This window comes from Schistocerca piceifrons, chromosome 2 (genome assembly GCF_021461385.2).
Source record: "Schistocerca piceifrons isolate TAMUIC-IGC-003096 chromosome 2, iqSchPice1.1, whole genome shotgun sequence".
Taxonomy (NCBI): domain Eukaryota; kingdom Metazoa; phylum Arthropoda; class Insecta; order Orthoptera; family Acrididae; genus Schistocerca; species Schistocerca piceifrons.
Window position 1 is genome coordinate 535,063,789 of NC_060139.1, and position 24,294 is coordinate 535,088,082.

Genomic DNA, 24,294 nt, shown 5'->3' on the forward strand with positions numbered 1-24,294 from the left:
TCCCATTACGAGTGAGAGCAGGACTACACAGGGCCTGCAACTGCATCGAACATCTTTCTGAGTAATAAACGGATTAAGTGTGGTAAAAGACTGACCGCCTTCGGTATGTGACTCCATGTGGAACTGATGTACAGCTGGGAGAGTCATTGTATCTGCAGCCTCATTCCATTTACTGTTATTAGACGTAGACTGAAGATTATTGGCTCATTGTGAAAAAATCCCTCACGATTGCCAGCTTCTCCAATAGCGTGCTCCTTCCGACTGTGGGCTCCCTCAGAGGGTGCTCACCCGCCGTAGGTGATTGTTCGTACCTAAGGTTTCACCTCCCAAACTCCGGACACTGCAACCAACTGGCAACTGGCAGGCAGTCAATCCTCCTTGGCCATGGCCTGTACCAGAGTACGTGTAAATCCTACCTGTCGGCCCGGGGTTAGAAATTACGCTTTACCCAGCCACCTCTTACGCGTCAAACGCGTAGGTCGGCCTTCAGGGGCACACAGGAAGGACGAAGAATGAAAGACAGACCTCAAACGTCGAAGCAGAGGAAGGCGAAGAGATAGAGAATGAGAAAAAGAAGGAAAACACAGGTGAAGGAGTGTTCTGATGCTGGGCTACCAAAATTTCAGAACGCATTCCCGAAAATACCAAAGATATGTCCCCCCAGGGGAGTGGAAAAAGAATAGCACGATGACAGACATGCAGCAGGAAGGGGAGGAAGAGACGCAAAGGCTTGGGCCCCGTGGTAGCCAAGTACCATCTCACCAAAGAGTGGTGAGCCCCCTAAGGGGGAGGGGGGGGGGTGTTAAATGTAAAGTCCAGGTAAATTCCTACCTACCGAGTAGGAAAAGATGAAGACTCTGAATGTGGTTGGTCAGAGGTGCCCAACCACACGTTAGATTGGCTGAAGCCTGTGAAGTGCTCGTGGATTGGTGGGCCGATTCTACGAATGGAGAAGAAGTGCGCGGCCACAGTCCTTTAAAAACCAATGTTTTTGTATTCAGAGAGAGTTCTCAGTCAGATCATCGGTTCATCAACCCCGTGTCGCCCTTTGCCAGGGTCGATAAGATCCAACAAGACTGTTTCTCTCACCTTGAGTGATGCTCTCAAAGTCTGTATTTAAAATTCTACTAGTGTTCACTGCTCCTGTCAGCTCTCCCTCTACAGGGTTAGACACTGACTTCTGTTGTGTAATAAGTTGCGCCCTTTACTTGTTCTAATGTTTAGAATTAGCCTTCAGTGTAGTTGTTAGTTTGGTTGCTAATAAACCGTGTTCATCAGCAGACCCTGAGCAGCGTTGAGTCTCCTACCGTGAGCATCTTGTCGAACCTTAAAATCCGTGCCTCTGGTAGGTGCTTTGTGACAGTATTAGATGCTACTGAGAACAATCAACCTGTCTTCACTGGAAGTTTGTCTTGTGTATTTGCTCCTAACCGCTCAAAAGTTGCAGACTGACCTGTAACAACTCCCCTGCCTTCCCTCTGTTCTATGTTAGGACACGACATGTATGCAATTCAGGCAAGAAGGGAACGAAAGATTTTGAAGAGGGTTCTATAGAAGAATACTTAAGATTAGATGGGTAGATCAGGTAACAAATGATGAGGTACTGCATCAAACTGAGTAAAAACTTAATCTATGGTATATCTTGACCAAAAGAAGGTATTGGTTGAAAGGATGCAGTCAGACACAAAGGAATTGTCAATTTGGTGAAAGGAAGTGCGGGAGCGTAAAAATTTTCGAAGGAGACCAATAACCAGGTTTAAATGGCTACTGACTGCGGAGGATTGCAGAGGATATCTACATCTACATATATACTCCGCTAGCCACCAAGCGGTGTGTGGCGGAGGGCACAATTTGCGCCAAAGTCATATTTCCCCTCCTCTGTTCCACTCGCGGTTAAATGGAGAGTTGCACCAAACCGGTATTCGGACTGGAGACTACTACTACTACGCGCTTGAAAAATTTGTCAGATCCTTTTCAGGGGACAAAGCGATGGTGAATACTGCAGCATCCATAGCACTGGGGATAGCATGAAGTGGCATGAAAATGGTAGGTGTTAAGAACGACACACTAACCGAGAAGGCACAGTCCATAGAGAGCAGAAGTGATTAGCGAGAAGCGAGGCAGAATGCATGTTTAATCGTAAAAAAAATAAAAAAATTTAAAAAATGCTGGAGTCGTGGAAGGCCATAATTACACCTCCGTTTCGCGGCAGTTCTACGAGTGATAGATGGGTCGCAACTACCATTAAACAGCTCGGTCCTCACCACATGAAGCACACACCCTTATCCAACCGCTTCCTACTGTAAGCTTACCCCACCCCCGTTCACACAGGACTTGCCTCCTGCTGTTTGATATGCTTTCCTCACCGCGTAAGTGGAGCTAAGCGAGATGTAAGCATATTTTTTAACTGTTTCATAGACTAGGGAATATTTCATTTGCTAACCATCGCATACTCACATAATAGTTAATAACAATGGTGCTAACAAGGGAACCTCCCCATCGCACCCCCCTCAGATTTAGTTATAAGTTGGCACAGCGGACAGGCCTTGAAAGACTGAAAACAGGTCAATCGAAAAAACAGGAAGAAGTTGTGTGGAACTGTGAAAAAATTAGCAAAATATACAAACTGAGTAGTTCATGGGAAGATAGGCAACGTCAAGGACACTGGGAACGCAGGAGCGCCGTGGTCTCGTGGTAACGTGAGCAGCTGCGGAACGCAAGGTCCTTGGTTCAAATCTTCAATCGAGTGATAAGTTTAATTTTTTATTTTCAGTTTATGTGAAAAACTCTTATGTTTTCATCACTTTTTTGGGAGTGATTATCATATCCACAAGAAAACCTAAGTCGGGCAAGGTAGAAGAATCTTTTTACCCCTTCGCCAAGTGTACAAGTTAGGTGGGTCGACAACATTTCGCCGTCACCAGTGTCGTATAGAATATATCAGATACGTTTTCCTGTGGAGGAATCGGTTGACCTATTACCTTCCCATCAAATGTTCTCGGTTCCCATTGGAGAGGCACGTCCTTTCGTCTACTAATCGCACGGTTTTGCGATGCGGTCGCAAAACAGACACTAAATTTATTACGGTGAACAAAGACGTCAATGAATGAACGGACAGATAATAACTATGCAAAAATAAAGAAAATAAAATTCTCACTCGAGGGAAGGATTGAACCAAGGACCTCTCGTTCAGCAGCTGCTCACGCTACCACGGGACCACGACGCTCCTAACCTCTCTTCGACCATGATGTTGCCTATACGACCCGTGGACTACTCAGTTTGTATATTTTGCTTATTTTTTCACAGTTCCACACAACTTCTTCCTGTTTTCTCAATTGATCTGTGTTCAGTTTATCAAGGCCTATCCACTGTGCCAACTTATAACTAAATCTGAGGGGGGGGGGGGGGGTACGATGGGGAGGTTCCCTTGTAAGCAACAACGAACCGTGGCATTGGGCTATCTGTGAAATCAAATGGTTCAAATGGCTCTGAGCACTATGGGACTCAACTGCTGAGGTCATTAGTCCCCTAGAACTTAGAACTAGTTAAACCTAACTAACCTAAGGACATCACAAACATCCATGCCCGAGGCAGGATTCGAACCTGCGACCGGAGCGGTCTTGCGGTTCCAGACTGCAGCGCCTTTAACCGCACGGCCACCTCGGCCGGCTATCTGTGAAATCACGAGTGAATTTGCACTAACTATGAAACTGGAACTGTCTGTTAGCATTTGATCATGTGCACCAAATTTAACGTTGTCTGGTTGTCTTTACTGAAAAATTTTTGGTACACGAGGAAATAAAAATCAGATAGTGCATGGTAATTGTAACAAGCGGTACGAAGATAACCTTGAGTTGGTCTATGTGTGTACACAACTGAAATTACGTTACAAGCCAGAAGGTGCTAATTTAATGAAAAAGGAGTAAAAAAATTGATTTCTAAGTCGACCGATTTACTATCAACTTATATCAGAAACCTACACCAATGTTTCTTTGATACTTAAATACTTACACGTCAGAAACGGTTCTTAACACTGATTAGTTTTCCACCCGCCTTTCCTCCGACGAGTCTCGTCTCTAAACACTTATTTTCTGGTCTCCTGTGTTGTTTTAACTTCCAACATTAAAATCTGTAATAATGCTCATAGGACAATTGAACTTCTACAAAGTAACTTATTTCCTATCTACTGCAGCCAAAGCATATAATACTATTCCTTTTTATATGCTTCTACCGACATCTGTTGTTGCCTACAAATAGTGGCAGTAACCGAATATGAGAAACTGTTGATGTGTTGTTTTGCATTGTTTCTACTGACAATTTCAGCAGAATAGTTAACGAATTTTGAATACTGTAACTGAGATCTTCGCCGCAAAGATATTTGCTGTTTCATAAACACATACATCTTCCTGTGCAGTTTGTTTCCAGATTCAGCTGGAATAACATTATATTGGAGAGACATCGTGTGCAGAGCGACGGAATGAATTTAAAATTTGTAGGTAATTTCTATATCAATTTATTAATGAGGTAGATAAATATAACATGTATACAAATAAAAATTATGTAATTTTGACGTTCTTTTACAGATGGACAGGGTCAATGTGAGAGACATCAGCTTATGCAAATGCACATTTTTCGTAACTTAATGAGTTGTATGGACTCATCAGGGAACATGCTTCTGACGGAAACAAAAAAATGGGATTATGAATAGCAACAAATGTCTCAGGAACTCCTAAAATGTTTTAACTATTCGAAGTAACACAACTCCAGGAAGATGGCAGCTCTCTGCATCGAACATGCACCACATAGCAAAGACAGGAACCACATTTTAGGATCAACTGTTAGTTCATGCTCAGCATGCTTATAACACTACAAAATGACGGTAATTGATGCCAATTTCTGCTGCTCAGTGAAAGTCAGTGCCTCAAATGGAGTAACCGTCGAGGCAATGTAACTGCAGCTTCAGTTAAAAATTCAGCCGTTGTCAGTTCACTCCAAGAATGAGAAGACGTCGGGATACGTTCCAGCAAGGCGAAGACAGAGTCCACAAGCAAATTGTTGAATTAGCACCATCCCTCGTCTCACTGACAATTGACGTTTCTGGTGTTTCTTTCCGTAAATCTTTTGTAGTAGGTGGAGCCACATAGGGTTCCTGAATTAGTGGAATGTGTGTGTACGTGTCATGCGACACGAATGTTCGTAAAGTGTCGAAAATTTAGGTTTTTTTGTACAGTTGAAAATTCACAACTATAACGCCTTTACTGCCTCACATGCGGTATTCGAAATAACAACGATCTTAGCAGTCGAATCCGCGTGTGACGAACTGTGGTCGAGAGCAGACAGGTTGAAATGGAAGTGGGTGTACCCACTGCCACCGTCGTTGCGAGCCGCACGCGGAATCCGCGCCCCTCCTTCGCGCCGTCGTCGTCATCGTCAGGCGCACGTGTCCGTAGTGTCGACGCCGAGCGTCGCGCTGAGCGTGGCGAGGCCTCGCCTGCGCATGCGCCTCTCGTGCTTGCTGAGCAGCTTGGCGCAAGCGAAGTGGCCCGTCTGCTGCGCCAGGTCGCGCGCCGACCGCCCGTCCGCCATGCGCAGCGCGACGTCGGCTCCCGCGGCCAACAGCTCTCGCAGCACGCCGGCGCGCCCCCACGCGGCCGCCACGTGGAGTGCTGAGCAGCCGTCGGCGTCCTGGGCGTTCACGTGGGACCCCATCGAGAAGAGCAGCCGCTGCGCCGCGCCCTCTTTGCCTTCCTGCGCCGCCGAATGAAGCGCCGTCCACCCCGTGTCTGTTACCTACGAACACAACACATTTTTAGCAGCCTGCTACAGATAAACAGAAATCCAAGTGTGGAAATACAGGGTGAGCACAAAGTCTTGCCCTGGTTATAAAAAAATTATAACATAATAACCGTCTGACATAATAAGTTGCATTTGATACCCGCCAGGGTAGCCGGGAGCGCTAATGTGCTGCTTCCTGGATCGAGTCCGCCCGGCGGATTAACGACGAGGGCCGGTATGCCGTTTTTAGGCGGTTTTCCACATCCGCTAGGTGAACACCGGGCTGGTCGTCTAGTTCCGTCTCAGTTACACGACTCTCAGACATCTGAAAACGTTCGCACTATTTCATGACTTACACCACACGCAGACAGCTGGGGGTACACTACTTCCGTCCCGGGGGGTTCGGGGTGGCGGCAGGAAGGACATCCGGCCACCCTCTGCCATTAACACTGCCAAATCCGTCATAACAAAGCCGATCCCGCGTTGGAGCGGGACACAGGCCCGAGAAAGAAAGAAAATAATAAGTTATATTTGATGCCGTCACATGGGTTAGTGCTACTAGTTGTTGTGACCAATAGATGGCGCTAATGCTCCACAACACCGACGCGGTCTCTTAGGTCACGTTAGTTGCTGGCGAAATGGCGTCGAAGCAGGAGAAAGCGCAGTGTGTGGTTTGGTTGCACGAAACGGAATCACCCATCAGTGTGAATTTTATCACTAGACTGGGGGCTCTTCGTCTTAGCAGTGTAGACCTTCTAGTCAGTTTTGATGTGATATCACTTTTTACGAAAGTTCCTCTTGCAGAATCTTTGGTAACATGTTTCCTGCCGATATCACTGCTTTGTTCAGGCACGCTCTTCCCTCAACTTATTTTATGTTTAATCAAGAATATTTTGAACAGACTGACGGTATCGCCATGGGTAGCACCCTGTCTCCTTTGGTGGCCAACCTTTTTATGGAGAATTTTGAGGAGAGAGCGCTTGAATCAGCTGCCCTGAAACCAACAGTTTTTTTGGAGGTATGTGGATGACACTTTCATAGCGTGGCGTCATGGAGAAGATAAATTAATGGAGTTTCTACATCACCTCATCTCCATTCATAGCAACATCCGGTTCACCATGGAAATAGAAAAAGATGGTTGTTTGCCTTTAATGGATGTCCTGGTTCGAAGGAAGAATGATGGTTCTCTAGGGCATTCAGTTTACCGGAAATTCACTCTTACCGATTTGTAACTGCAAGCATCGAGTTGCCATCACCCATCGCAAATCATGAGTTTGCTTAAAAACACTTGTTCATAGAGCTCATACTGTCTCAGATCTAGATAGTTTACCTCAAGAACTCGTCCATCTAAAGACAGTATTCAGCGAAAATGGGTATTCCATCCGGCAGATTAACAGAGCACTAACAGTTAAAACTAAGAAGCAGGAAGTGAATAAAGAGGAGAACATGCCGGAACAATCTTTAGCTTTTCTTCCTTTCTTTGGCAACACTTCGTTTAAAATAGCAGGAATCCTCCGAAAATTTCAGGTAAAAGTGGTTTTCCGCCCACCATCTAAGATTGCGGACCTTGTGGGAACAGTTAAGGACAATCTGTTACTACGAAACGCCGGAATTTACAAGATACCGTGCCAATGTATGGTATAGCTTACATAGGTCAAACCACACGCACAGTGAAAGAACGCTGCACTGAACATCAACGTTACACCCGCCTTTTGCAGCCAAGCAAGTCCGCTATTGCTGAACATTGTATTTCTACTGGACATTCAATGGGGTATGAGAAAACAATGGTTTTGTCCACAGCAACGTCTTTCTGGGACTCCATTATTAAACAATCCGTAGAAATACGACTGGCGGAAAATCTGTTAAACCGTGACAGCGGCTACCAGCTGGACAGTTCATGGAATCCCATCATCTTCACGATTTGCTCAAATCGAAGACGACAGAGTGCGTCGACGGCCGTGGCAAACAGCAACGCAGAGGGCGACTGAGTTCTGCTATTCCACCAGCGAGGGCGCTGCCGGCGGGCAGTGTGGTTCATCTATCAAGTTTTCGACGCATGCGCAGAATAGTTACAGTACGCTATATATTGCGGAACGGAGGACGTCTCACCTGAGGATGACTGGCAGGTGCCCAGTTGAAATATCGTCCGAAGTATTGAACGACGACCGGCTGCAAACCCGAAATTTGTTTGAACAATCACCCATCAGTGTTCAGCGTAAATTTCTGGCTTCTTATGGACGCAGCCCTACTGACGTAAAATCAATAAAGCGATGGTATGCAAAGTTTAACGAAACAGGCAGCGTTGAAGATCGTCCTCGAAGTGGCAGGCCTCGTGTGAGTGATGCAACTGTTGATCGCGTTCGGCAATCGTTTCAACGGAGACCGTCTAAATCAAGTCGTCAAGCATCACGTGTTCAAATACCGCGAGCAAGTGTGGTGAAGATTCTTCATGAAAGGCTTAGGTTGATGCTTACAAAGCGCAAATCGTGCAAGCCTTGCAACCGAATGATTTGCTGACACGTGCTGAATTTGCAACTGAAATTCTCAACAGGATTGATGGCGCTAACGGTAACTTAAATCGCATATGCTTCACCGATGAATCCACCTTCCATGTGAGTGGAATGGTAAATAGGCATAATGTCCGTATATGAGGTTCAGTCTCCACATGCTACTGTACAGTTACAGCGAGACAGCGAAAAACTGAATGTTTGGTGTGGCCTCACGCATAACAAGGTTTTTGGACCGTATTTCAAATGGTTCAAATGGCTCTGAGCACTATGGGACTTAACATCTGAGGTCATCAGTCCCCTAGAACTTAGAACTACTTAAACCTAACTAACCTAAGGACATTACACACATCCAAACCCGAGGCAGGATTCGAACCTGCGACCGTAGCGGTAGCGCGTTCCAGACTGAAGCGCCTAGAACCACTCGGCCACACTGGCCGGCACCGTTTTTCGTTCGGTGAAAAATCCATTGCCTTTAACATTTACTTAGACATTTTGCAACAGTTCATTGGCCCACAGTTAGAAGAATGTCAACAATGGATACTCCCCCCCCCCTCCCACCTATGGGGTTTAATAGTGAGTGATTTCCTGGATGAAACATTTCCGGATTGGTGGATTGGAAGGAACGGTCCAACAACCTGGCCACCCCGCTCTCCAGACATTACTCCCCTTGACTTTTTTTTCTGGGGCTATATCAAGGACAGAGTCTTAGTCACACCAGTTGCTGACGTCGACGAACTGAAGGCTAGGATACAAGCTGCTGTGGGTACTGTGACAGAACACATGTTACGAAGCACCTGGTGGGAACTGCAATACCGCCTCGACATTCTCCGAGCTACTAAGGGAGCACACGTTGAGGTTTACTAATGTAAGTAGTCATAAAAAAACTAGTAACACTAACCTATGTAACGGCATCAAATGTAAATTATTATGTCAAACGGTTATTCTGTAATAAATTTTTATAATCAGGGCAAGACTTTGTGCTCACCCTGCATAAAGAAAGCCGGCAGTCGGCGGGCAGACCCCCGTGGCCCAGCAGGTGCTCACAGATAACACTGGTTAAGCCTCCAAACTGGTGAAGCAGTAAAGTAGGGGTCTAATGTCGCACACGGTTGTGTGTTAAATTTTCAACTGTTAGCAAAGCACAGCGGAGTTATTGCGAGGGACATTGAATAAGTAGTACAACTCATACTTTTTTTTCCGGAAGAAGGTTGGTTTTATTCATGATTCCTGGATACCATATTACTCACTACTGTTTTGCCTACAAAATCCTATTTTCCAACATAATCTCCGTTCAATGTGACGCCCTTACACCACCTTGCGGGGAGGGCCTGTTTGCCCGCAAGGTACCTGTCTTCTGGTCGACTTTAAAGCCAACGTCTCGCTGCATCATTGGCCTCCCCATCAACCACATACTGCTTCCCACAGAGTGCATCCTCCATTGCGCCAAACAGATAGAAGTCTGAAGATCGGCGCTGTAGGGTGGATGAGGAAGAACAGTGCTACGAAGTTGTGAGCTGCTCGCGGGTGCGCAAACTTGTGTGAGGCCTTGCGTTGCCAGGGAGAAAGTAAAGTGAGTCTGCATTTTTGTGATGAGGAACACGCTGGAGTCGTTTCTTCAATTTTCTGAGGGTAGCACCGTACACTTCGTAGTTGATTGCTGCACCATGAGGAAGGACATCAAGCAGAATAACCACATCAGAGTGCCAGAAGACCATCGCCATGTTTTACCGGTTTTGAACTTTGTCTTTGGAGAAGAGGAGATGTGGCGGCACTCCATCGATGGCCGTTTTGTTTCCGGTGTGAAGTGATGAACCGATGTTTCATCGCCTGTGACGGCGTTTGATAAAAACTTGCCGTGACTGACCTTGTAACAAGCAAGCAATTCCGCACCGTTGATCTTTCGTTGCTCTTTATGGGCTTCTGTTAGGAGGTGAGCAACCCAGTGGGCACACTAATTTGAGTGCTCCAACTGAAGGAAGAGTGTGCCAGCACCAACAACGAACATCTCCAGTTGGGCAGCAAGGTCTGTGTGTGAAATCTGTCCATCATCTCGAGTGAGTGTGTCTGCGCTTCCCAACACTGCAGAAGTTAACAGCTGTGTACGGCCAGCTGGCGCGCTGGAGATCGGGCAGGTTTGGGCGACCTCGTCGATTTGATGGCACAGCCTGGCCCAGCGACTTGCCGTGCTTTTGTTCATTGCCAGATCGCCGTAGACATTCTGCAAGCACCTATGAATATCTGCAATGCTCTGATTTGTCGCCAAACTAAACTGCTCATATGACCCTAGTTGTTTTTGTGCCCTAAAACAAAACCGAAAGAAACCCAATGACAGCTTACGGTTTTGAACACGCCTCTGTTTTACAGGCGCTATTTTGAAGGTTATGTATAGTACTGACACTTCTCTGAATTTCATGAAACTATAGGGACTGAAGCGGGGGAATATTCCACCAGGTTAGACAACAAATTCTACATATTTTTTTCAATCGAATTTGGCTAAGAAACAGAATGTGTTGTTTTACTCATTGAACGCTCCTCGTAAAAAGCACATTGTCGGTATGAAAGTAAAAGTGTAATGCCTTCACTTACAATATTGTTGTGCACAACAATTCTCATTTCATCAGCTGTCAATGCCCCTTTATAAATTTCGTTATTCCACTGAAAATTTCTGTAGTTGTTTGTACATTGATGTTTATAAGTAAGGTTTTCACATTACTCATATGGAAAAGTACTCTCGTCTTTGTGCACTACAATTTGGTAGTTACTCCTTTAGATATCTCTAACCATTTATGAGATACGAGGTATGTTAGGAATAATTATTCTGGTTGTATTTTTTGTATGTGCAGACGGAAATCATTAGATTTTCTCGAGAATGGATATGAATGTGGACCTACTACTAAATTAAAAAGAAATTCAATATGTTAGATACATTTCACATGCAGCAATACATGATCTTACAGGGAGGAATGTAAACTCATGCTGACTTATACTTTTCATTGCAAACTATTCGAATTTTGTGCAGATGGTTACTTAACCTGGAAATATACAATAACTACAACCATCAGTGGAATTATAGGCAGTTCATCTTGAAGCTGATGAATGAGGATATCAGTTTATTTACTGAATAGTTTCTTAAGAATTGTTTGATAAAGGTTGCAAAGCAGCCGTTGTGTGCTCGCTGTCATTACCACAGTGTAGTGAGTCTGCGAACAGCTGCGACGAAGCGGATAAAGAATGTTTCATCCATTCTGGCTAGCCGGCCTGTCCCTATCTGTTTTCAGCTGTGTGTTGCCTGTGTGCGTTGACCCTTTAGGTAATGTGGATTTTTTTTGTGCTGCTACAAGCTGCCTGCGGTTAAATTACTTTCTTCTTGTTCACCTTAAGACACCAAAAGATTCTGAACAAAAAATTCGTGACAAGGGACTGAAGGTAACGACAAAACTTAGACATTTGAAGTTGAGGCCAATCTGACAAATTTCTGCCCCCATACTACAATAAGAAGCTAAAATAATACAAGCTAACAAGCAGTTATTACAACCATCTTTCACACTGTATTGTTATGTCTGTTAAATAGATAGGTGAAAATGAAACTTTAGTATTGACCTATAACAGGCTTACATTTCAAGAAACATGTTTCTGCATTATTTGTTTGGTTGTGTAATGTATGTGCAAAGAACTGGCCTTTTGTGGAGGGTGTTTGCAAGCATTGCCAGGTTCCCACAGGCCACTGTGACCGAAGTCAGTTGCTACACTAGTGACGCTCACACGCAGAGGAGTTCCTGTAATGGTTCAATTCTGTCATCACCCAGCCAGTCGAACGGCTGCTGAACAACGCGAGTTAGTTGAGTCAGTGTCAGCATAATTTGACTATTATGAAACTGAATTCAGTTGTATCAAATTAACTATTGTATTCTTCGCTTACTGGGAACCTGTCATGTGGCAGCTTTATTAAAAGGTGATTACAGTAAGCCTACTGTGATCTGGATGATACCTGCCCACATGGGTGCTGTGGTCAAGCTCAACTGTACTTGTGCTTTTTAATTTGTACTAATGTTTTTCTATTCATTGTTGACTAACAGTCATAGGTTCCATATTAGTTCATATTGAAGACTGAATGGTCGTAATGTGGTTTCCACCAAGAGCACCTGTGGCAGTTTGTAACCATCTTCATTTATAATATTTTGGCTAGTATGTGTATTTAGACTAAGTAATGTTTTTTCAAACCTCTGGTGATTAAAGTTTGGGGTTGGTTTTTTGGAAGGACCATCCAGAGTTTTAGAAACATAATGGTCTGAGTGCTTGGTGTAGCAAAGATTGTGTGGCATACTAATATCCGAGTTGGTAGCTACTGTAATCCTACAACTGAGTGTTGTGCATATTTCTTTTTGTTTAATGGATATATAAATGGAGTCATCGACCCAAGATATTCAGGATGTTCCTTTTATTTGTGACATTTGATAGCCAGGTACTGTGGAAGTTAATCTGATAAATATTTGTAGAAGTAATATCCCACATTTTCTTCCTAATGACCATTTAATAGGTTTATTGCAAGTTATGTTACTGTATTATAAAATATGAATTGGGAATCTGCTTCTTGATTTGGACCTATGAGTTGAGTTTTTGTTAGTAAAGATATTACCTAACAGGCATCACCACTCGTAACTGCCATCACATATTGGTAGCAGATAGTGGTTTTGATCCACAGAGCTCTGGGTTATGGGCCCAGTATGCTTCTACCAACATGTTATGACAGTTCCAGGTTGAAAACGGTGCAACAAATTCTGGTAATATTTGTTAACAATTTAAAAATCTTAACTGGTGGAGAGGGAGGAAGGGGGCGAGGAGGGGCGAGAGGAGAGAGAGAGAGAGAGAGAGAGAGAGAGAGAGAGAGAGAGAGAGAGAGAGAGAGAGATAGAGATAGAGATAGATATTGGGGGCCATAAATTCTGATTGTAGCGACCAGGCTGTGTGAGTGATTCTGAGAAGCAGCAATGAGTGGATTGTACGTGCAGAGGGAGTTCTGGCCATAGCTCTCTCCTCCTTCCGCTTAGGGTTGGACAGGAAAGCGCTGGTTCACAAAATATTTTATCTGGGCCAAGCGGCAATCCGTCGTTATGAAGGCGGCCAGTTGGCAGAAAATGGATGGAGGAAGCTATTTAAGACAGTCTGCTGTAAACTGAGCCTTTGTGCAAATGGTGGGAAGGCCATAAAGCCCCGTGCATTCTCATGTTAGAAGCTGGGACAATGTGCATAGATTAGCTTGTGCACATGTTTAGTGAAGGCAAGATTGACTACATTGACGCTATGAAGTCACCAGGTTCTTTTAGCGAGCGGAAAATAACATATTTCACGACCATGACTGCCTGGGAAGTTTAACAGCTTCTTTCAAAAATTGGAAATGGGCAGCCCAGAAAGATTAGTCCTGCCTAGGTAGACATTTTTTTCCCAAAACATGACCATACTTACTGGGAGAACGACGCCTTCATAGTCAAAAATAATCTTTTTTCAGACAGAGATTTTAAGTCGCTGATTGGCTACTCTCAGGAAGTGGAGGCATGCTCCTCCAGCGTTGGAACCCCAGTGCTCTTTATGGATTATCTAACAGGACAACAGAACGTTCAACAGGGGAGATTTAGTGAGTGGAGGGTAGTTCGATTGGTTTGTGCAATGCCCAGTTTCATTTTTGCTAATTCGGCTTCCATATCGACGCTTGGTGGAATGTGGTTGTGATTTTTTGGCTGCTTCGTCTTCTGGTCCTCCCCTGACGGAGAACTTCAGATCTTTCCCTAGTGTGCGAGACTTTTAGTCTGTGGTGGACTAACGAGACATGGCAGTTTCCAACTGTATCGACAGCGGAACTGCACATTGTCTTGGACATATCGTGTGTAACGAGGGTGAACTTATTTGTCCTGAGTTGGCTCTCTGACGTTTGACAATTCCAGCACACAACGTCGTGCCTGAGATTTAAATTGCACTGGCCAGATCAGCGAACGGGTGCACCTCACACTGAAATATGCCTCTGATACGGAAGTTCCCCACGTTCTGATGACCAGAACGCCAGACCGCGTGTAATTAGGCTGTTTAGGTTTTTATGTTGGTAAGGCCACGCAGTGCTCTGTATGAAAATCACTGACTGTGCTGTGTGGAGAGGGGGGGGGGGCAGGGGGGGGCAGAGGGGGGAGAGGCGGGAGAGGCGGGAGAGGCGGGAGAGGCGGGAGAGGCGGGAGAGGCGGGAGAGGCGGGAGAGGCGGGAGAGGCGGGAGAGGCGGGAGAGGCGGGAGAGGCGGGAGAGGCGGGAGAGGCGGGAGAGGAGGGAGAGGGGTGAGAGGGGTGAGAGGGGTGAGAGGGGTGAGAGGGGTGAGAGGGGTGAGAGGGGTGAGAGGGGGGAGAGGGGGGAGAGGGGGGAGAGGGGGGAGAGGGGGGAGAGGGGGGAGAGGGGGGAGAGGGGGGAGAGGGGGGAGAGGGGGGAGAGGGGGGAGAGGGGGGAGAGGGGGGAGAGGGGGGAGAGGGGGGAGAGGGGGGAGAGGGGGGAGAGGGGGGAGAGGGGGGGAGAGGGGGGAGAGGGGGGAGAGGGGGGAGAGGGGGGAGAGGGGGGAGAGGGGGGAGAGGGGGGAGAGGGGGGAGAGGGGGGAGAGGGGGGAGACAAGTATGAGCGGACGATCTGGACGTGTGTCCGCCAGAAAAAGGAAATTTGTAAGATGGATGTCATGGATTGATTATATATATATAATGACTTTTGAACATTATTAAGGTAAATACATTGTTTGTTCTTTAGCAAAATCTTTCATTTGCTAACTATGCCTATCTGTAGTTAGTGCCTTCAGTAGTTACGATCTTTTACTCTGCTGGCAGTATTGGCGCTCGCTGCATTGCAGTAGTTCGAGTAACGAAGATTTTTCTGAGGTAAGTGACTCGTGAAGAATACAGGTTATAGGTATTACTAAAAATCAGATTTCGTTGTGCTAAAATATTATGTCAGTTTAGAAATGATCAGAATAAGTAAAGAGAAAACTGCTTGAGTACGTTGAGTTTTGCTCAGCTGTTTGAAAATCAAATAACGTCGAAGTTTACCAGCACAGTAGTTCATAATTTTTGTAAGGGGATGTTTCATGCGTAGTTTGCAAATTTTAGTGGATGCGTCAGAACGTTACGGCTGCTGCAGTGTTTCGCTCCTCGCACACAGTGCGTAGTTTTCTGCCTCCTAAATCAAGGTGAATGGATAAAATACTGCTGCACCAGCGTAGGATTGTTCAATGATATCCACAGATCCCTGTTCTCAGGTGAACCATAGTTTGTGGCGTACTTGGTTGCAGTTGAGTCCATTTGAATAGAGCGCCTCACAGCGGATTCATACAGATTGCGTTGTAAAAGTGATTAATTCAAGGGATTAGTACAAGGAAGAATTTGTGCAGCTGCCACCCCAGAGTATGCTTTGCCAATCAGACACCACCGCTTTTCTGATCCGATAAACATTCACGCGTTCCATGCTGACCTCAAAAGAGGCTGACAATGACTACCGGAAAACGTGCCTGTTTTCAGATGAGGCGACGTTCCACATCTATGGACAAGTGAAACTCGACAACGTCAGGATTTTGGGCTTATAAAATCCACACTATGCACGTGAACATGTCCGTGGTAGTTCTAAGCTTAATGTTTAGCGTGGACTAATCCACGGTAAGGTGACAGGCCCATTTTTCTTCACAGAGAAAACCATAGAGGGAAATGTTTATCTGGGCCAGCTCTAACAGTTCCTGCTACCGTACCTGGAAGAGATGCACATTCGAGTCATGCTATGTGCTGAACGTCATTTTCTGAGAGGTGGGTGGGTCGTGATGGTCACATCGCATGGCTTTCTCACTCACCCGATGTAACGCCATTGCATGTCGTCTTGTGGGGTTACGTCACCGATAATGTGTACACGATAACAGCCAATAATGTTTCTGCCCTTCATGCACGAATCAATGAAGCAATCAGAACTGTCGATGCTGCAATGCTGCCCCGTAAATGGGCTGAACACTTATATAGCCTTGATTTATGAGCAATGAGTGCCGGCTGGTGTGGCCGTGCGGTTATAGGCGCTTCAGTCTGGAACCGCGTGACCGCTACGGTCGCAGGTTCGAATCCTGCCTCGGGCATGGATGTGTGTGATGTCCTTAGGTTAGTTAGGTTTAAGTAGTTCTAAGCTCTAGGGGACTGATAACCACAGCTGTTAAGTCCCATAGTGCTCAGAGCAATTTGAACCATTTTTTGAGCAATGAGTAGGGCGCACGCTGAAATCCGGCTAACAGGGGATAGGGGGTACTTTGACGTCTGGTAAAAGCTTAAGAACATATCACGATACTCTCTCTCTCTCTCTCTCTCTCTCTCTCTCTCTCTCTCTCCCCCCGACACTTTTAGATCCCAAGTTAAGATTTTTGACTTTATCGTCATCCTGTATATTATGAGTTTATACACACACACACACAATCATAGCGACTGGTAGGCAGCCCTACCTGCTTGGGATCTGCGCCGGCGGTGAGCAGCAGCTGCACGATGAGCACGTGGCCGTCCTCGGCCGCGACGTGCAGCGGCGTGTAGCCGCCGGGCCCCGGGGTCCCGGGTTTGGCGCCCGCCTGCAGCAGAGTGCGCACCGCCCCCACGTGGCTCCCCTGCACGGCCGTGTAGAGCGCCGTGAAGCCCAGGTCGTTTTGCACTTCCAGCGGCGCGTCCTTCGCCGACGTCAGCAGCTGCACGCACTTTATGTTGCCTGCCCGAAGTCGAAACACACGTCACACTCGCTTCCTCTCCGTCCCGCTTAACGAGTATATTTACCTGCTCTTAATGAAAGACATTCTTAGTTGAAAAAAGTAATTTCTCCGATGTAGTCTCTATTTTGTCCAATATTTTTCAACTCAGTAGAATGCATATTTTAAGAGTGGGTCTGGAAAATCTGCTAAATAGCCACCTGCAGCTTCGATGACTTCATTAGATTCAAAACATTTTCTAGCCTCTATTTCATTTATTTGATCTATATACAAAAGACGATTGAGTCCGTATGTCGAAGTTGAAGCAAACATCATCACAGAATGGACGACTACTCGAGATACTACACGGTCCAGTCACAATGTGACGACCGCCTATGTTCGACGTCAGCGTGCAATACCCACACTCAGACGGCAGGTAGCAATACTATCGGTGGAGGGTATATAAAGCTTGTTGAGGGAACGCTGAAAGTAGTGCGGTCGTCTTCGAAATCCGGAAACGGAGCGATTTGTCTAATGTCCTAAAGGGAATGATCATTGGCTCTTGGTGGAAGCTTTTGCGGAACGGCTAAGTTTATAAACTGCTTGAGTGCCGCCGTGGTTGAAGGACACCATGAATGGCGAAATGACGCCAATCAAAACCGGCACCGAGGCAACGGTAGCGTACCATGGGCCATAGAGGACAGGGGTAAACGACGGCTGTGTAAATGTGTACGGGTGAGCAGGCGTGCATCTGTTGAGTAGCTGACCGTCCAGATGAAAACGAAGGGACTACCAACAGTGTCTCCTCAACTACCGTCCAGCAAACATTTCTGTCTAAGGGACTCCGTAGCAAGCGTCTGGTTCATGCACCAACGCTGACCGCTGTTCATCGGCGACTAAGGCTGGAATTTGCACGCCAGTACCGCAGCTGGATGCCCACTAAATGACGACAGGTGGCCTTTTCGGATGAATCACGTTTTATGCTCCATCGCACAGACGGCCATGGCGTGTACAGCGTGATACGTCTGAAAGCGAACACCCAAAAACCAGAGGAAGCTTTATGATCTGGGAAATGTCTTCGCCGCATTCCCTGGGTTATTCAGTCATTCTGGAAGGCACAATGGATCAAAACAAGTATGCATCTATCCTTCGGAATCACTCCCACGCCTACATGCAGTCTCTCTGCTCGGCACGATGGGATCTACCAGCAGCACTGTGCAACATGTCACACGGCTCGCAGCGGACGTGCGTGGTTCGAAGAGCACCAGGACGAGTTTACCTTACTGCCCTGGTCATCAAATTCCCCGGGTTTAAACTCAGTCCAGTATCTTTGGGACACATCAGTTGGACTGTTCTCGCCATGGATCCTCAACCGAGGAACCTAGCCCAGCTGACCACGGCGCTGGAGTCAGTACGGCTCCACATCCCTGTCGGTAGCTTCCAGAACCTCACTGATCCTCTCCCTGCACGGCCCGCGCTGCAGAAGTTGGTTATTTTGGTATCTGACGAGTGGTCAAATTAATGTGAGTGGACAGTGCTTGAAGCTTTAGGAAAGAGAGGAAAACTGTATAAAAAAATAAATTAGGAATGTGGAATTAGTATGTTGACCAATGTCAGATATAATAAGTAAACTTATCTGAAATATTTCAATAGTGGCAAGACTTAGTATAAACTAGAATATAAGAGAAAACATGAAAAATTACCAAGATAAATAAGAAAATTGAGAAAAGAGATTTGGAAAAATCTCACTGACGTTGAGGCTGACTAACATGGTAAAAAAATAAGCCTTTTAAAATAATTTAATTCCTCAACTGAAATGAAATACGAAAGCTAATAAATTTCATATCGATAGAAGAATGCGGAAAATAGTATAAAGAACTTTGACAACAAACGTTACAACATAAAATGTGGTCAGTTGCTGTATTTCTTCAAGTAATCGTCGAGAGACATCGCCCATGTATAGAACTGGTACCTGTACACGAAGTCATGGAAGCACTGAAAGAGTCTATTAATATGAAGTCACCAGATACAGACTATTAACGAAGAACTGTGAAAATACCAAGCTTATCGTACAATGGGCAATATCACAGGTGGTAGCAATGAAGCCCTTCTTATAGGAGTATTTAAACAATGAGAAAATTTCTATAATTATCGAAATAATAATTTACGTAAACCGTGATTATAGATATATAGCAATATAGTAGCAGGAAGACTAAATTTTGTATCAGACAAGATGCTTTTAAACAACCAACAAGACTTTGTAAGAAACACATAATCGTAGCCCTGACAGATTATACTGAAGCTCATGACTGGGTGGTTCGACAGACCATACGAAATTACGAAAGAGAAAGGCGTCTCAGTCCACCTACTCATTGCCGAGTTTAGTGTTGTGGAGGTAAATGAAGAAAAAAAGCAAATAATTTTAAATCAGTCTATCATATAAGGTATTCCTCACCACTTGCATCATTAAACTTGTATAAATATGGTATTTACAATTGGAAAAAACGTATGGGCTCTGACAGGCAATAATAACTATCAATTACGAACTTACTCGTAGCTGATGAACACGCACTTAATAGCAAAACATAATTTGCAGTATGTATACATAAAACTAAGAGGAACTTGTTCACTGGAAATCTGTTGAGAAGAGCAAAAGTCTTAATACGAGGCAAACCTGCGGAACAGATTATGGTTTTTAAATACCTTGATAGTAGTTAAATGTATGCAATTCGAGTTACATGGAATCAAAAATTAATCCGTTCTCTATTATGAAAGTTAATTAAAAAACCTTCATGGCAAAGCCAGTGTAGTGCCAGTGATAAAATTTTATTCAACAGTGGCAGTTCATAAAATCTTTTCTGGCGTTCTTTTGGACCTTGAGAAAAGAAACCAAAAAGAATCCAGATATCAGAAATGAGGTTTCCATGATCGTATTTGAGATACACAAGCCCGATCACACCTGAAATGAAGATTTAAGACTCAGCTTAGGTGTGAAGAGTATACTGGAAGAAAGTGATACATTTCAGATGGAAGAATGACGATAACAGATTCAAATGGTTCAAATGGCTCTGAGCACTATGGGACTTAACATCTGTGGTCATCAGTCCCCTAGAACTTAGAACTACTTAAACTTAACTAACCTAAGGACATCACACACATCCATGCCCGAGGCAGGATTCGAACCTGCGACCGTAGCAGTCGCGCGGTTCCGGACTGAGCGCCTTAACCGCGAGACCACCGCGGCCGGCGATAACAGATATTCAAAAGTATTGTATAATTGCAAAGCTATATAAAAACGTAGTACAGAAAGACCAAAGAGGAGATGAAAACATGCATTTTTAGATCCTTGAACATAGAATAATACTTATCCTTGACGATGTTGTTGTTGATGTAATTTCTTTATATGTTTAAAGAGGTAGGGGTTGGAGTGAAATCGATTGAACAGCTAGGCTGCTGCAAGGATTCTCGTTTCAGAATTCATAGTTTTTCCATGCCTTAGCGACACTATGGGCAGGCGTAAGGTTATGATAGATAACCTATATTTTGTTTTGTGATTCAGGACTCTCTCACCAATTTGTTCCAGATGACATTAGTAGTAATGATCATTTATTGTTTTCATCTTAATAAGGTAATCAGAAGACTCACGAATCTAGGTAACATGCAGTATGGCCAATGTAGCCCACCGGTTAGCCGTGCAGTCTAACGCACTGCTTTCCGGGCGAGAAGGCGGCACGAATCCGCCCGGCGGATAAGTGTCGAGGTCAGATGTGCCGACCAGTCTGTGGATGGTTTTTAAGGCGCTTTTCCATCTGCCTCGGCGAATGCGGGCTGGTTCCCCTCATTCCGCCTCAGTTACGCTATGTCGGCGATTGCTGCGCAAACACTTTCTCCACGTACGCGTACACCATAATTACTCTACCACGCGAACATTTGAAGTTACACTCGTCTAATGTGAGACGTTCCCAGGGCGGGGATTGAGGGGGGGGGGGGGGGTCCACTGGGGGCCAAACTGCCCAATAACCCTGGGTTCGCTGAGGAGTGCCGGTGAGGGTGAGTGAACTGTGGTAGCCTTTTGTGGGGTTGTGAACCACTGAGGGCTACGGCGGGGACGAAGCCTCTCCGTCGTTTCTAGGTCCTCAGTTCCATACAATACAATAGCCAATGTGGCGGCGGGCTCGACTTCACTTGTTTCGGTGCATGGATTTCAGCGTATGGTCTAAGTGTTGTTTCAGCATGGTTGGGGGGGAGGGGGTGAACTCAGCTACCATCCACGCAAGAAATAGGCACACTTAAATATACACCGACTGAAAAAAGCCGAAACACCAAAAAATAATTAATATAGAGTAATGAAATTTCGGGAATACCTCTGACTTATTCAAGTGGCTAACATTGCAAGGTCACAGGTTGATGTAAACACAAGTTAAGCAATTGCAGATGTGAAATGCTGGTACATTAATAACCCTTGTAAACGTCCGAAGTGGAATGGAAAATGCAGACGTATATACATTGTGTGGTACAGGCGTCAAGTTGCCGGTTTGCGGGATGCAGTTACATGCCTGTTGCACTTGGTCAGTCAATACAGGGACGGTTAATGTTATTTGTGGATGACGCTGGAGTTGTCGTCCGGTGATGTCCCTTATGTGCTCATCTAGAGACGGATCTAGTGAGCGAGCAGGCCAAGGCAACATGTCGACACTCCGTAGAGCATGTTGGGTTATAACAGCCGCATGTGGGCGAGAGTTAACCTGTTAGAAAAATTTCCGTGAGTGCTATTCACAAAGGGCAATACAATAGGTCTGATCACCAGACTGACGTACAAATCTGCCGTCAGGGTGCGTCGAATAACCACAAGTGTACTCCTGTTGTCACACGAAATCTCACACCAGACCCTAGCTCCAGGTGTAGGTCCAGTGCGCCCAGCACGCAGACAGGTTGGCTGCAGATCCTCAACTGGCCTCCTCTTAACCACCACACGGCCATAACTGGCACAGAGGCAGAACCATCTTTCATTAGAAAACACAACAGACCTCCACCCTGCCCTCCATGGCGTCAAGCGAAAGATCATTGAAGTCGTTTAAGTGGCGGATTTGGGATCGGTGGAATGCGCGATACAGGGCTCCAGGCTCGGAGCTATCTTTGAAGCAACCAGTTCTTAACAGTTCGTGATGTCAGTTTGGTGCAAACTGCCGCTCACATTGTTGCTCCAGATGCAGTACGATGCGCCGCATCCATACGCCGAACACGATGGTCTCTGCTATCGCTGGAGCCACGTGGCAATCCAGAGCCCGGTCTTCTTGCGACTGAACATTTGCGTCACCACCGCTGCCAGCAACCGTGTGCAGTGGCTGCATTCTCGCCAAGTCTTTCTGTAATATCGCAGCAGGAACATCCAGCTCCTCACAGCCCTATTACAAAGAGACCTCGTTCAAACTCAGTGAGGTGTTGGTAATAGCGTTTTTGTCGCTTCAAAGGCATTCTTGAGTAACAGCAACTCACAACCTCAGTCTTAAAGGTAACGCTCACGACAGTTACATCGTGTATTTGAAGCAAACCTGATTTGTATCCTCATAGTGGCCCTTCTAGCGCCCCTCTTGTGCGACTGGCGCAAAAACTGAAGAGCACAATATTTTGTGTGTGTGTGTGTGTGTGTGTGTGTGTGTGTGTGTGTGTGTGTGTGTGAGAGAGAGAGAGAGAGAGAGAGAGAGAGATAAGATTGCGAAACATGTTAGGCGCATTTATCCACCTTCTCCTCTTCTGTTCCCTAGCCATCAACATCCCGCGAACAGGAGGGATCGGCTTGTCACTCCGGTGTACAGCACTTAGTTCTCTGACATTAGGCCGGCCGGGGTGGCCGAGCGGTTCTAGGCGCTACAGTCTGGAGCCGCGCGACCGCTACGATCGCAGGTTCGTGTCCTGCCTCGGGCATGGATGTGTGTGATGTCCTTAGGTTGGTTAGGTTTAAGTAGTTCTAAGTTCTAGGGGACTGATGACCTTAGAAGTTAAGTCCCATAGTGCTCAGAGCCATTCGAACCATTTTTTCTGACGTTAGGCGGCTGAGCGGGTGAAAACAGACGGTGCGCGCGGAAGTACTATCGGAATTATGATCCAAATTGATTGATGGGTCTGATATCTTGCATGTATGCTTCTTTTTCTCCTTAAAATATGAAGTCTTGTCAATCTGCTGCACGCGCGACACGCAGTTCATCCTTTTATAACGACATTCACTGCAGCTCTGCTGTCATAGTCTGCCTGAAATTGTTTGTTTGCCCGACAACAAGAATAACAAGATAAACGTCCCTCAGAGACTTATTAACATAATTACAACATTGTCTTCTTATTTCAGTTGCAGTGATGGAAATCTATTGCTTTGTCATCGTGTTCTGTAAAGGGTCACTAAAGTTAACTAGCCGTAGTCCAAATCACAACATTTGCGCGAGTAGAATGATGATAACGTTATTTACCTTCCTGCACCTGGCGCGCCTAATCTTTTCAGTTATTAAATTGCCACACTCAAGAGCCATAATCTCATTACTGACAAATGCAACCGATATTAATTAAACTGCTTCAAAAAGTAGGGCCATTAACTGCAATCCAACACGACTAATTGACGTCCAAAGAGGAAGATTAACTGAAAATCCATCACTTCATAGCTGGGAACCAGAGTTTGTGCGTTAACCTAATTGTGTAACTATGTAATACGTACATGCCCTACGTGAGGCTTGAGCAAAATCCGTTACTTTAACCACAGATCACTCAACACACATTGTGCAGTTTCTTTATTTTCGGTTGTCGATACTGTTTTGATACTCTTTGCATTGATCACCTGCAAGATGAGTACGGCTTCTTTGGAATCAGCCAAACATTCCTTAGCTGCTGAAAGTGAAGGAGCGGGCTGCTGATAAACTTATTCAGTCACACATACCTACTTTAAGAAGTTGTATAAAGTTATTCCGTAGATAAAGTTGACACTTGTCTTACGGTATTGTCCTACAAGACCCATAATGGCGGAAACTAAACATTCATTCACATCAAAAACCATCTAAATGGCACGCCAGAAAATTATTCCCCTTTCTTCGTATTATTTGCGTGAAAACCTGCAGGTGATTCTCTTTTTTACATAGTCATGTTGCAAACACACTGTGGATCACATTGTGGAAGCTACGACTGACCTCTGTTACATGGACAGAAATGTTGCAATAGAAATAACACACTTCCCTTGGCTGTCACGTTATACAAGTTGCACATCGCACTAGAAGTAGTTCAGTGCGTCTTGTGATGCGTATATAGCG

At 45.4% G+C, this 24,294-nt stretch overlaps 1 protein-coding gene across 1 annotated transcript in view; it reads right to left on the bottom strand.

Annotated features, from left to right (window-relative positions):
* LOC124775554 (receptor-interacting serine/threonine-protein kinase 4-like) overlaps window positions 1-24,294 on the bottom strand; it is a 168,968-nt gene that overhangs the window by 67,861 nt on the left and 76,813 nt on the right. The window contains exons 4-5 of the mRNA XM_047250383.1: window positions 16,775-17,028; window positions 5,492-5,790 (exon numbers count right to left, since the gene is read on the bottom strand). Coding sequence (XP_047106339.1) covers window positions 5,492-5,790; window positions 16,775-17,028 — 553 coding nt within the window. The remainder of the gene's footprint in view (window positions 1-5,491; window positions 5,791-16,774; window positions 17,029-24,294) is intronic.